At 43.2% G+C, this 13,510-nt stretch overlaps 1 protein-coding gene across 1 annotated transcript; it reads left to right on the forward strand.

The window, feature by feature from the left end:
* The first annotated feature begins 401 nt into the window (after window positions 1-401).
* sympk (symplekin) lies at window positions 402-13,441 on the forward strand. Its single transcript, XM_004559108.2, has 27 exons — window positions 402-567; window positions 727-835; window positions 1,142-1,207; window positions 2,820-2,873; window positions 2,958-3,031; window positions 3,131-3,257; window positions 3,365-3,614; window positions 3,697-3,867; window positions 4,057-4,296; window positions 6,321-6,472; window positions 6,558-6,708; window positions 6,802-7,021; window positions 7,163-7,313; window positions 7,404-7,639; window positions 8,331-8,412; window positions 8,703-8,816; window positions 8,915-9,062; window positions 9,521-9,681; window positions 9,854-9,962; window positions 10,047-10,147; window positions 10,915-11,005; window positions 11,081-11,182; window positions 11,266-11,453; window positions 11,536-11,712; window positions 11,811-11,921; window positions 12,090-12,248; window positions 13,148-13,441. Exons 2-27 carry the CDS (start codon window positions 767-769, stop codon window positions 13,307-13,309), a joined length of 3,666 nt encoding a protein of 1,221 aa, XP_004559165.1. The 5' UTR covers window positions 402-567; window positions 727-766; the 3' UTR covers window positions 13,310-13,441.
* Window positions 13,442-13,510: the final 69 nt, after the last annotated feature.

A 13,510-nucleotide genomic window follows, 5' to 3' on the forward strand; every position in this document is an offset into this window, starting at 1 on the left:
CTCTGTAGTCTCTACTGCTCAGCCACAGGCGAGAAACCATTTGTGTCATTGCACTATACAAATACAATCATTATGCATACTTCTTACTAATTTATACATACAACAATATTATACTTAATATTTTGTTATTTATATTGAATTACACTGTAAATATTTTTTGTTCATTGTTTCTGTATAAATTGCTCTGATGTGTTCTCATTCTTGTTGGCTTTTAATTCCGTTTCACCTCATCTGTGTAAATGTGTCGTAAATGTGACGAAAATGAAAATCCTTGAATCCTTGAATATGAGTCCTTGAATGTTAATTTTATCTGAACAGCAGGTTTCTGTTGTTGTAGTGGCGCAGGTGTCTCCTCTAGTGGCCGTTGTTTTTTTTTTTGCGCGTGGTTATTCCCAACCGTCGAAGAAGAAGCTTGACACCGCTTTTTTCGGTGAAACATGGCTGCGTCCATTATGAGCTAGAAGAGTTTTAGTGCTTTAGCTTAAGACGCCTCCTGCGTTTATAAGTTCTTGACACCCGGGATATTCAGTTGTTGTTGGAAGAACAAATTAAAGACAGAGTTAAACGGTAAGTAGCTTTTGCACATGTGTTTGCACAAAGGGAGTTAAAGCAGCTCCCGCCGTTAGCACAAGGCTAACAGGAGCGTCTTATTAAAGGCTAATAAACAGCGTTTAGCACTCTGGTATAATAACACAGATAGCATCCTTATTATTCGTGTGTTTACAGGATCTTTGGAGCATGTTATCACCAGCGTGAGGGTCACAACATGGACTTCTCTTCACAGGAGGGGGACTCTGAGGCCCCCGCTGTCATCGATATGACCACCAGCGAGAAGGTACGTTTTTGTGATCGCTGATAAACATTTTAGGGGAAGATTTATGGATTTTATGGTTTAAAAACTGGATGAAATCACAACAGTTGTGATTATAATAATGACGACCATTTTCAACGGCAATAGACCACTTTTTTGCCAGAATGAAAAGCTTTTTACAAAAAGGGGTTTAAAGGTCTTACATTTACCTTGCTGAAAGGTGCAGCAACAAGTACACATACAGTAGGTTTGTCCTAAATTAGAAAATCTCTCAGCTGTGCCTTTATTAAATCAACTGTAATGTAATGGGGGTCTGCCTTCTCCTTCCAGGTTGTGGAGCTCCTGAATCAGGCTGCTCTGATACCCACAGATGAGAAGCTGAATGTGCTCAAACAGGTTTGTAGCTTGGACTTTTTAACTCTGTGATACAAAAGACCGAGCACGGCCCTTACCACAGGCTGTGGAGAAAGGTAGAGAATCTAAAGATATTCAGATTTTCACTGGGAGTGACCAGAAAGGACAGGGTTAGAAATGAGTTTGTCAGAGAGAGGGACAGCTCAGGTTAATCACTTTGGAGACAAATTTAGAGAAGCAAGGCTGAGATGGTTTGGACATTTGCAGAGGAACAATAGTGGATATATAAGACAAAAGATGTTGAAGATGGAGCTGCCAGGCAGAAGATAAAGAGGAGGACCTCAGAGGAGCTATATGGATACTATACCATACCAGCTTTATTTATAAAGCACTTTAACATAAAACCAGGGTTCACAAAGTGCTGTACATATACAAATAGCATAAGCATAAATAAAATAAAACATGTTAAAACAAATTGAGTCAACCCCTTAGAGGGTGCCAAAGGCTTCAGCAAATAAATGTATTTTAAGAAGAGTTTTAAACTCAGAAAGAGAAGAGGCCTGCCTAACATGCAAGGGCAGATCATTCTACAACTTTGGAGCAGCTAAAGCAAAAGCACGATCACCTCTAAATTTATACTTAGTTTTTGGCACCTTAAGGAGCTGCTGATTGGTGGACCTAAGGGAACGGGCAGGGGTATATGGTTGTAGTAGCTCCGATTTAAAAACAAAGAAATAACTTTAAAAACGATCCTAAAAGGTACAGGTAAATGTACAGGTAGGATGTTGTAAAGAGATGTGACAGAGTAGGATGCAGGGATAGGATGAGCTGGATGATCCCTAAAAGGTGCAGCTGAAAGCAGTTTGAGTTATTGTAGATGATGACTTGGACTTGCAGGCTTAAACAAACTTTTTACTGTCAGCATATCTTTTTGGATCTACCATCAAAAAGCTTTTCTTTTTTTTACCTACACCAGGCTGCTGGCAGAAAGTCACATGTGTGATATTTTTGCTAAACATGTATAATCATAAACTCTATAGTGGAGCCATTTTGGTTTTCCTGATTTTCTGTCCCATACATGTTTTCCAGCAATGGATGTTTATATTAAACATGTACAAAATTTCCACTAATGAGGTTGTGTATGTGCAGGTAATCCCTGTGAGCAAGAAGGCTTCAGACGGCTCTAAACCAGGAGTGTCAAACTTGTTTTAGAGCCCAGTTTGTTTTTAAGAGTGCCAGACCAGTAAAACTATTGTCCTGTAACCTACATGAAAAAATTGTTCCTGTTTATTTCACTGTAAACAAGTTTAACTATACACTACTAAGGTGCCAGAGCATGGTGTTGAAGTCTCACCCATATCTGCAGATGAGATATTCTAATTATGAGGGGCAGCCAATCAGAAGAAAACTGACTTAAAGGGGGAGGGGCTAAAACAACAACAGAGAGGACGAACTTAAGGGCTGCACAATGGATTGAGTATAAGGCAAAAATTGATTATTTTTAACTGTGAATTGTGCAAAGCTAGTCTAGCCGAGTCCAATATAGAGTTGGAAATGATCAGAAGATCTCAGTGCAACCGTGTAGACTGGTGTCTAATCCACTTACACAGGAATGCACAAGAACATTGATTCAGTACATGCATTTAACCTTTAGGTCCAGGAACTCATCATCAACAAGGATCCATCTCTTCTCGACAATTTTTTGGATGTAAGTAAGCAAGTATTTGTCTCTCATAACCAGCTGTAGTTTCATTTAAATTTGCCTCATTTTTGTTTTGTTTTTTTCCTGTAGGAGATGATCGCTTTCCAGACAGACAAGTCCATCGAAGTGAAAAAGTTTGTGATCGGCTTCATCGAGGAGGCATGGTGAGTTTTCAGACCTGCTGTTGTTTTGTTTGTTTGGGGGTTTTTTTAAGTCAGGGTCAGCATTTGAGATTTTTTACTGTTTTATTATCCTGCTTTCAGTAAAAGAGACAATGAGCTCCTCCTCAGACTCATCGCCAACCTGAACATGTTGCTGAAGGATGAAAGTGTGAATGTGGTGAAGAAAGCCATCCTCACCCTCACCCAGCTGTATAAAGTCACACTTCAGGTACAAAGAGTCAGATTTACCCGCTTCATTTCTACCATTTCTTTCTTTATGCGATCAGTTTCTGTTCTTCACTTCATCTTCATTTCCTTTATCTTTTCTTGTCTCAGTGGTTGGTGCGCTCCAAAGCCGTGTCAGAAATGCAGGAGGCGTGCTGGGATCTTGTCACACAGATGAAAGGGGATGTTCTGGCCTTGCTGGACTCTGAGAACGACGGCGTTCGTACTCACGCCATCAAGTTTACCGAATCTTTAATCATTACTCTTTCACCACGGACGGCTGACTCTGACGTCCCCAAGCGTCAGGAAGGCGACATCAGCCTGGACAAAGTTCCCACAGATCACTCGTACATTCACTACGGTACAGATACTGGACTAATGTCATGTGTTGAGGTGGTGACGTTCACCTTTTAAGGCTGATGTCTTCGCTTTTTCCCAAACAGATGAGCTGTGTGAGGAGGGAAAGACGGCGCTGGAGAAGCTGCTTAAGTTCATGGTCCACCCGGCCATATCCAGCATTAACCTCACCACAGCGCTGGGCTCACTGGCCACCATCGCTCGCCAGAGACCAATGTTCATGTCAGAGGTGGTGCAAGCGTATGAGACATTACACGGTGAGTTCTTCTCAGAATTCACACTCACTCTTTAGAGTGTTATATCGGCCTGATATCAGTTCAAAGCATGTTTTTCCCAGGTTTGATAACATCAGAGGATATATTGCTTTACTATGACCTCTCACAGTCTGGCTGCAGCTGCTAAATAACTCAATTACAAGATGTTTCCTCTACACTTTCATTTTTCAGCAAACTTGCCCCCCACTCTGGCAAAGTCTCAGGTAAGCAGCGTGCGAAAGAACCTGAAGCTCCACCTGGTGGCGGTTCTCAAGCATCCCTGCAGCCTGGAGTTTCACGGTCAGATCAGCATCCTGCTGTTAGACCTGGGAATGCCCCAAAGCGAAATCACCCGCTCCACGCCTGTGCCACGAGAGCAGCGAAAGAGGCCTCGCCAAGAGCAATACACCGAGGGAAAGAAGGTCAAGATGGGTGAGTGGTTTCAGGCTAACCTGGATCCACGGATTGTGATTAAACTTGGTCGGATAGTTAATCGACAAAGTGCACTTCAGTTTAAGTTGTTGTGGTCGAAGTCTAATCGTTTGGTGCTAAAGAGCAGCTTCTGTTCATGAATTATGTTTGAGACATGAAATGGTATATTTGTATAGCGCTTTACTAGTCCCTAAGGACCCCAAAGCGCTTTACACATTCAGTCATCCACCCATTCACACACACACTTTCACACACTGGTGATGGCAGCTACATTGTAGCCACAGCTGCCCTGGGGCGGACTGACAGAGGCGAGGCTGCCGGACACTGGCGCCACCGGGTGAAGTGTCTTGCCCAAGGACACACAACCGAGACTGTCGGAGCCGGGGCTCGAACCGGCAACCTTCCGATTACAAGACGAACTGCCAACTTATGAGCCACAATCGCCCCGGCAATGAAGAAAAAACTGAGTGCGCTCTGATCATTTAACAGCATGTTATAACAACCCATTAGCACCTTAAGAGGCTGATTGAGTGTGACTGCATTTAGGAAATAGAAATTTATCACTATCGCTTTCTAAATTAGAAACCCATTGTCTAATCTCTTAAATCCAAAATCTGAACCAGGTGAAATAATGTGTAAATTAAAAGTGTTTGTAATCTCAAAAATAGCTGCAGATTAATGATGAACAGCCTGTGTCTGTAGCAGAGGTGTTAACCATGCAGCCTGGGGTAAAGAAAATGCAGTGAAATCACAAAAACCTTCATATTCTCTTTTTTTTTTTTTTTCTTTTTTTTTGTCCCGTTTGGATCTATAGCCATCAGAATTGTTGTCTTAAGGCCAAGAAAGATGCCAAGCGGATTTATTTTACCAAGTGGATCATCATGGCCTTGCCATATTGGTCCATTTGATTGACCTTTATTATAATTATGAATTTATTTTATTTTCAGTTGCTACAAACGGGACAGACATGACTGTGGGATAGGACAGGGAGAAAGAATGAAAGAAAGAGAGGGAGAGAAAGAAAACCAAAGGGGAGAAGAGACGGTGAGAAGGGGGGGAAGAGAGAAAAAAAAAAAACAAAAAAAAACAAACACCTGGATCACCTGTATGGAGAAAAAAAACCAGAAGAGAAAGCAAACAACAAAGAGCAACATAATAAGAAAAAAAAAAAGCACCATCACAATAAACTAGCTAGCAGTAGATATCAATAGTTACTAAATAATAAACAATATTGTGCAGCACGCAAGATAGACAGCGCACAGTGTGCTTTGAGGCAGCAGCCAAGAAAGCTGTAGTCCGTGTCTGTGAATACCCATGTGTACACCTGTGTGCATACCTGTGTGGATCAGCATGCTTGCATTCCAAAGGTTTCTCCATGTAATGATCTGCTAGGGAGTGTGGGGAGCCACAGCCCCGTCCTCTATGGTATGAAGCAGGTATGGAGGAGATCAAAACTCCAGACATCCAGAGGCCCCCAGAACACAAGAGACCAAGGAAGACCCACAGAGGGGCAGCCGCGCCACTGTCCCAGTAAGAGCTGAGGAGAGTCCCAGATGAGGGCTCATTCAGCAGCCGCGGAGCAGAAGCCAGGGGGAGTTGCAGTGACGCGCCCGTGAGCTCCGCCGGCAGCCAGCTGTGCCTGAGTGACCGAGCCCCAGGCCGAATTGTGGATTCACAGGAATAGTGAATTCACTAGAATTCACTATTCCTGTTGTGGTGGTGTCAGCATGGCTACACATGAGCAGAAATGTGTGAAAAGCACAAAGTATTTTATAGCTGTATTAAAGCACTTTTATTTAGTTTTAGAATTTTTGTAGCTTTTTCAGATCTGCTGTAAACTGTAGAGCATGTTTAACCCTGGAGAACCAATGGGGTCAGGTCAAATTTGACCCCATGGGTTCTCCAGGGTTAATGAGAGAAATGTCATTTAACATTAACATTTTCAGACTCCAGTCTAAAGGAAAAGCTGGTAATTGTGCAAAAAATAATTTGGATTCCTCTGACCTTTGTCTGCCTGCATTCAGAGCCGGCACTTATTGAAGATGACGAGGACAAAGAGGAGCCCGCCCCCCTCTCGGTTCCGAAGCCGGCCGCTGTTCCCGTCGCTCAGTCCGCCATCGACCTCACGGCTGAGTTCCTGCACCCGCTGCTCACCCCTGAGAACGTGGCCAACCTTGTAAGGACCATTTTTATTCTGCTCCCTTTCCTTTTAACCCAAACTGCCTCACAGCTCACCTCACACCCCCTGTGTCACTCTTCAGGTGCTCATCAGCATGGTCTACCTGCCTGATATCATGCCAGCCTCCTTCCAAGCCACTTACACACCTGTGGAGTCAGCAGGCACTGACGCTCAAATTAAACATCTGGCCAGGCTGATGGCCACACAGATGACCGCCGCAGGGATCGGTCCAGGTCAGAAGAAGAAGCTTATGTGACCCATCTCTTAAACTTGAAACCCTTGACAGATGAACTGAGATGCCACTGTTATCTGTGTCTGTCTCGCAGGACTTGAGCAGTGCAAAGCCAGAGGGGAGGGCGCTGTTAAAGAGGAAAATGATGACGATGTTGGCTCTAAAGACATCCTCATCAAACGCAAAGTTCCTGCCGTGATGGTCGGGCAGGCCATTTCTGTGGTCGGAGGTTACGCAGAAAAGGCTTTACCGGAAGTTCCAGCCGCGGTGGTAAAGAGGCTTCCGGAGCCCATCCTTCCATCTGCACAGACCAAGTGAGTTCAGGAAATGATGCAAGGTCACCGTCTACAGTTTAAAGATGTTTCTTTACATCACATCTGGAAATTAAGTGGAATAATTTTTTTTCTCCAAAGCTTCTGAATCATTGTTGATCAGCGAGTTTTACGTTGTTTCAGGATGACCGGAGCAAGCGGCAGGAAAAAAGTATTTCGACTTTCCGACATCGTCCAGCAGCTATCGGACAGCCAGATCGAGAACTTGACCTCGAAGGCGGTGAAGCGCATCCTGCATTCTGAGAAGGCGATTGCTCAAAGTGGAATGTCTCATGTGAGTAACCCCAGCCAGTCGTATAATCACTAAGAAGCAAACAACAAAAACGAAGCAATGATATGACCTGGTTTGAAATATGTGCGGCAGGTCCGGGTGAAGCTCCTCTCCCGGCTTGTGACACAGTTCGACGGGATGATGAAAGCTGACGTGCTGGACTTCATCCTGGACGACATCAGGACGAGGAGCGACCTGGCCTTCTCGCTGCTCTATCAGGAGTACAACACCTACCTCAGCCAGCTGCCGTCGGGGCTGCTGGACAGCTACGACCACTGTCTGTACACGCTGCTGTCCGGCCTGCAGGAGAAGCCTGAGCAGAGAGACGGGTGAGAGCACAACACTCTTTACTGCTCCTCAATGCAGCACAGAGCTCCTCCCACTGTTGTCTAGAATTACCCAGCATGCCATTCAGTAGTGTAGTTTTATGAATGTGCAGTCAGTCGTGTTGAAAATATTCTCTTTCACAGATTATCACGTTCATCCAGGTTTATCCTGTTGAATAGATAGTTGTGACATATTAAATGTTTTATATTAATGTTTACGATTCACAGGAGTCCTGCACCAACACTCCACAGCGCTACTACTGGCCAATAATATATTACATCTGCTTGCCAATAAAGTGGCATTCATATCCCTCATCCCCCATCCTTCATTCATGATAATGTCCCACTTTTTGATTTGGCCTGCGAAGGTCATAATAGAGAACTGCTGAACCCCGAACATGTTTAACAATCAGAGCAGAAGTTGTTTTGGTGATGTTCGAATTTCATAAGTAAAAAAGTAAAATATAAAAGCGTATTTTAACCTTAAATCTCCTCCTATTTTGTTCACTGTCACACAGGGAATATGTCAAGGGTTTTTATTGTGAAAGGCAGGGACAGGAAGAAGCGCTTTTAATATTTGCACAGAACAAATCTGGTTTCTGGCACAGATATAGAAATAAAATTTAGCTGAATTGATCTTCTGTTGCTAAACCTGCTTTCAGTTGAGTTACCAGCTGATTTTTGACCGTTTCAGACTTTTCACCAAACTGGTGCTGGAGGCGCCGATCATCACAGAGTCGGCACTGGAAGTCATACGGCGTTACTGTGAGGACGAGGTAAATGGCGGCACCAGTATAATGCTCCTCTTGACTGACATGGGTGGATATGATGGCATATAGTGATGTGATTGGATGATATTTATCAGCTTGGTTTCATCAGTTTTATCTTTTTGAAATGTTAAAAAAACAAAACACGCATTGTGATGAAGCGCTGATGCGCCGCTTCTTCCATTAAAACCTCAGAAAGCAGCACCAAGCAAGGTGGTGGACCATGTTATATACATCTATGGATTGTTGGGTTTGTTGGATTGTAGTTAACGTCCTGTTAACTGTGACCTGTGTTTCAGTCTCGGGTGTATTTGGGCATGACGACGCTGAAAGAGCTCATCGTCAAACGTCCTTCGAGGCAGTTTCAGTATCTGCACGTGCTCCTGGATCTCAGCTCCCATGAAAAGGAGAAGGTGGTGTACGCGTCTTCACCCTGAAATTCCCTCGGGTAGTGTTTTTAAAAGAAAATGTCATATATTTTTCCTTTTTTGGGTTTTTTTTTTTCTCTCAGGTGCGAACCACTGCCTTGGCTTTTCTGAAGCGCATGTACGAGAAGGACCATCTCAGGGACTACATCGAAAAGTTTGCCCTGAACTACCTGCAGCTCCTGGTTCACCCCAACCCTCCGTCTCTGCTCTTCGGGGCCGACAAAGACACAGGTTTGCCTTCAGCATGCACTCAGCAGCCCAGCTTAAAGTTAGGGGTGTGGCCGCTTTAACATTTGCCATTCCAGCTAGTGACCACACATTGAATCTGAACTAGAACTTTTTTGTGCTGTTGATGCTTTTTGGAGCATTTTTAGCTGTTTGCTGTTTCTGCTTCAGTTAAAGTGGGAAAAAAAAAAAGATTGCTAGCATTGGCTAATTAGCAAATAGCCCGTTAGCACTTTACAATTTTGTACAAATATGGCCACGTCTGGCTACAAAAAAACAACATTATAGCAGCCTAAATGCTGACATTAAGCTGTCCAAGTGTGGAGTACAAAACCATCAGGAGATGTCACAGTGGCTAAGTCCATTTTTTATATACAGAGTGTGTAAGAGTAGCATTTTAGGTGCTTACTAAGTGAGTTGTTCAGACTTTTCTGACCTCCACTCTGTGTTTTTTGCTGAGGCAGAGGTGGCTGCTCCCTGGACTGAAGAGACTGTGAGGCAGTGTCTGTTCCTCTACCTTTCCCTGCTTCCTCTGAACCACCGGCTGGTCCACGAACTCGCCAGCGTCTACACCGAGGCCATCGCTGACATCAAACGCAGCGTGCTTCGAGCCATCGAGCAGCCTGTAAGTCACTCCTCACTTTCATTTCAAGCCCTTTTCGGATTTTTGATTCGCCATTAATTTATATCAAGACTCAAAGTTTGTATAATTAGCGGCGTGGCTGCTGTAAGTAAGAAGTAATGCTCATCTTTCTGAATGTTATTATCAAGTCCTCTTCTGTTCTTTGTTTCTGTAGATCCGTGGGATGGGCATGAACTCTCCTGAGCTGCTGCTTTTGGTGGAAAACTGTCCTAAAGGAGCGGAGACTCTGGTCACTCGATGCCTGCACATTCTCACAGATAAAGGTAAAAACAGGAACCGCAGAATCCAGTTGAATATGCCCCCGTTCTTCTGCTGATGGGTAACATAATTTTTCTCCCTCCACTCAGTGCCTCCATCTCCAGAGCTGGTGGAGAGGGTGCGAGACCTTTACCACAAGCGGGTGCCAGATGTTCGATTCCTGATCCCCGTTATCAACGGGCTGGAAAAGGTAATGATTGTTCTTCATCATCAGGTGAATGACGACAGGTGCTAATTTGGCTTTGTAGCTGTTCATGAACACACTCAGGGCCACTTTTGATGTTTTGTTTTGGTTACGGTTTATTTTACTTTTTATTTAATTATAATTTTGGACTTTTTTTGTGGTTTATATATATATATATTTTGGAAAACTGTAAATAATGACCAAATGGCAAAAATAATAATTAGTTGTTGTAGTGTTCATTTTAAAAGGTTTTATTTAAGCTTTTTAAGACAGCCAGGATTTTGTCTGTTTGTACACACGGTCAGAAAAACTTCTGAATTTGAACATATTCAGGTACAAAAACATTGAAAAATCACTGATTTGTGCGTACACACTGTCAGTAAGTAAAGCCAATGAGATGACCACAATAGTTATTGTTGCTGAAGATACACCACGAATAAATATCAGAGCTCACCTGTGAGATGACGTCATGGAGGAATTCCCTCTAACTTTGAGCAACAGCAAAGTGAAGGATATCATCATCATCAGAGCTCATAATTTTTCTGGTTATAGAGCCTCCTTCCACCTTGTTACATTTCTATTTCTATTTACTTAATTACCAAAAAAAAAAGAAAAGGGTAAAAGATTAATTTATAGCTAATATTGTTATTTTGAGTTCTTTTGGCCTCCATAATCGGACTGTGGAACGTGTACTATGAGAACACCTTCAGTGAACCGTTTCCTGTTAAGTTTGGGGGTTTTTCAATCTGGTTTTTCTTGTTTTTCTCGTGCAGAACGAAGTCATCCAGGCTCTTCCCAAACTTATCAAACTGAACCCGATTGTAGTGAAGGAGGTCTTTAACAGGCTGCTGGGGACTCAGCACAGTAAGAGCCCTTCATCACTTTTCTGTCTCGTCTAACTCCTGTGGTGGACTGAGATTTGACTTTTGTGTTTTGCAGGTGAAGGGAGTTCCTCTGTGTCCCCGCTCACTCCAGGTGACCTCCTCATCGCCTTGCACAACATAGACTCAATCAAATGTGACATGAAGTCCATCATAAAAGGTCAGTGAGTCCTCAAACATGGCGTGTCGGTCGTGGACAAACAAACTGTTGTCAGCGTTTAATCTTCAGCATCTGCCCGACAGCTACCAACCTCTGCTTCGGCGAGAAGAATGTGTACACATCTGAAGTTTTGGCGGTGGTGATGCAGCAGCTGATGGAGCAGAACCCCCTCCCCATGCTGCTCATGCGCACTGTCATCCAGTCTCTCACCATGTACCCCCGACTGGGCGGCTTTGTGATGAACATCCTCTCCCGCCTCATCGTCAAGCAGGTCAGCAACACTTTGATCTTGCAGGAAACCAGAGAAGATCATCTGCTGAAGCTAATCTTCTTCCTATTATTTCGCCCTGCAGGTGTGGAAGTATCCAAAGGTGTGGGAGGGATTCGTGAAGTGCTGCCAGAGGACAAAGCCGCAGTCGTTCAGCGTGCTCTTACAGCTGCCGCCCGCTCAGCTCACGAGCGTGTTCGAGCGCTGCCCGGAGATGAGGGCGCCTCTTCTGCAGCACGTCCACTCCTTCACGCCTCACCAGGTGACAGCTGCTTCCACATTTACACACCTCTGAACATTTTACTTCACCCTGAACTTCCATTTCAACCCACTTTCTTTTTTTTCTCTCTGTGTACATAGCAAGCGCACATCCCCGGGTCCATCATGGCGGTCCTGGAAGCAAATAAAAAACCAGAGCCGAAGCCTGCAGAGCCGGTCGTAGAGACAGATGTAACAGATCAAGAGCTACAGGTGATTTTTGAATGTCTTGAATTAGGGCAGTTTATAAACATATTGGCCATCGCCAATCTGTAAAAATTACATTTCCATCCAGCACTGCTTCTTTATTTCTGGTCAGCTAGCTTTTACCTCTTGGCTCCATTATCTCAATAATGCAATTAACGTGACATCTTCCTACAGATGGAAGCAGCTCCAGCTCCTTCAGTTGTAGAAGAGGCACCAAAAGAGCCAGAAACAACAGTCCAGCTGGAGCCCGTCACTCAGAAAGATGAAGAAGAGCCGATGGAGCAAGAAGAGTCTGAACCAGCAATACAGGAAGAGACACTTAATATCTCACAGGTAAAAAGGAAACTACGACAAGTTAAAGGCTTTAAAAGCGGCTTCAGCACCAGAGGTAATTTAGATTGCAGATAATACAAAAGGTCGGATGTTTGAGGTTTTAAAGTAAATATAAACTGCTGTGAATTGAGGATTTATTTTTATTGTAGTGCATAACTGAATTCAAGTTTGGTTAAAACTGAATGGAAGAAAGCAAAATTTTATTTAAGAGCACAAAGGAAACCTTGTTGCTTGCTTCTAAAAAACAAGCAACAATGAAAAACATCTAAAATAAAAGGAGTGCTAATAAAAAAATAAAGATCAACAAAAGTCCTGAAAAATAAAATAAAACATGCATATAAAACATAAAATTCATTAAAAAAGCAAAAATCTGGTAAAATAATAACTAGAACAGGAAGTAGACCACTGAAAAGGCTAAACAGGAATACCAGCTGTAACTTACTTACAACTCCAGCTCTGGAAAGTCATAAAATTTAGCTCAAATAACCAGGAGTTCTAAAAGTTTGAACATAGAAAGTTAATATCATCCTGTATATATTCTGAAAGTGTGTCAGCAGGGCTTAAATAATCAAGTTACAGTGAAGTATACAGTTGAGTATCATCGGGATAGTTTCAGTAACACACTTCTTTTAAGTTAAACTGTAGTGGTCCTACAGTTGAACCCTGTGGAATACCACATTTCCATGAGCTAAAATTTGCAAAGGAAAAGCTAAAATCACAGCATTAGCTAAGATAAAATCCAATCCAGTGCTAATCCAGAAAAAGACACTCTGGCACTGTCACAATTTAATCTCATGTCTTTAATAACTGTGACGGTGATGTTTCTTTGCTGTGGCTGGATTCTTAGGGCCCTGCATGCCATTCATAGGTAGTCGTTTAATGCTTTTGATTTTCTCCAGGTGGAGTCGGAGGCTGAGACCCCGGTACCTGAACCAGAACCAGTAGAGGAGCCAATGGAGGAATCTCAGCCCGAACCTTCAGAGGAGCCAGAGCCCGAAAAAGACACTGAAGCTGATGACGTCACAAAGGAGGCCGGAAACACCAGCGAGGATGTAGAATAAGGATGCACTCAGTTTTCAGGATTTCTGTTTTGTATTTTGTATTTGTAGGAAGAATATCAGCTCATTTTGTGTATGAAAGCATTCCACGTCATAATAAGTTGGTAAATAAATCAGCACACTGGTTTAACGTAAGTTTTGACGCCGTTCAATTACTGATCAATGTCATAAATCTGTAGTGCACCTCCCACAGTCCAAAGACAT

This window comes from Maylandia zebra, linkage group LG16, assembly GCF_041146795.1.
Source record: "Maylandia zebra isolate NMK-2024a linkage group LG16, Mzebra_GT3a, whole genome shotgun sequence".
Classification (NCBI taxonomy): domain Eukaryota; kingdom Metazoa; phylum Chordata; class Actinopteri; order Cichliformes; family Cichlidae; genus Maylandia; species Maylandia zebra.

Excerpts from the sequence above, each read along its gene's own strand:
- sympk (XM_004559108.2), top strand. The coding sequence starts at position 767 with ATGGACTTCTCTTCACAGGAGGGGGACTCTGAGGCCCCCGCTGTCATC. Across the intron at positions 836-1,141 it reads ATATGACCACCAGCGAGAAG|GTTGTGGAGCTCCTGAATCA; the intron begins GTACGTTTTTGT and ends TTCTCCTTCCAG. Across the intron at positions 2,874-2,957 it reads TTCTCGACAATTTTTTGGAT|GAGATGATCGCTTTCCAGAC; the intron begins GTAAGTAAGCAA and ends TTTTTCCTGTAG.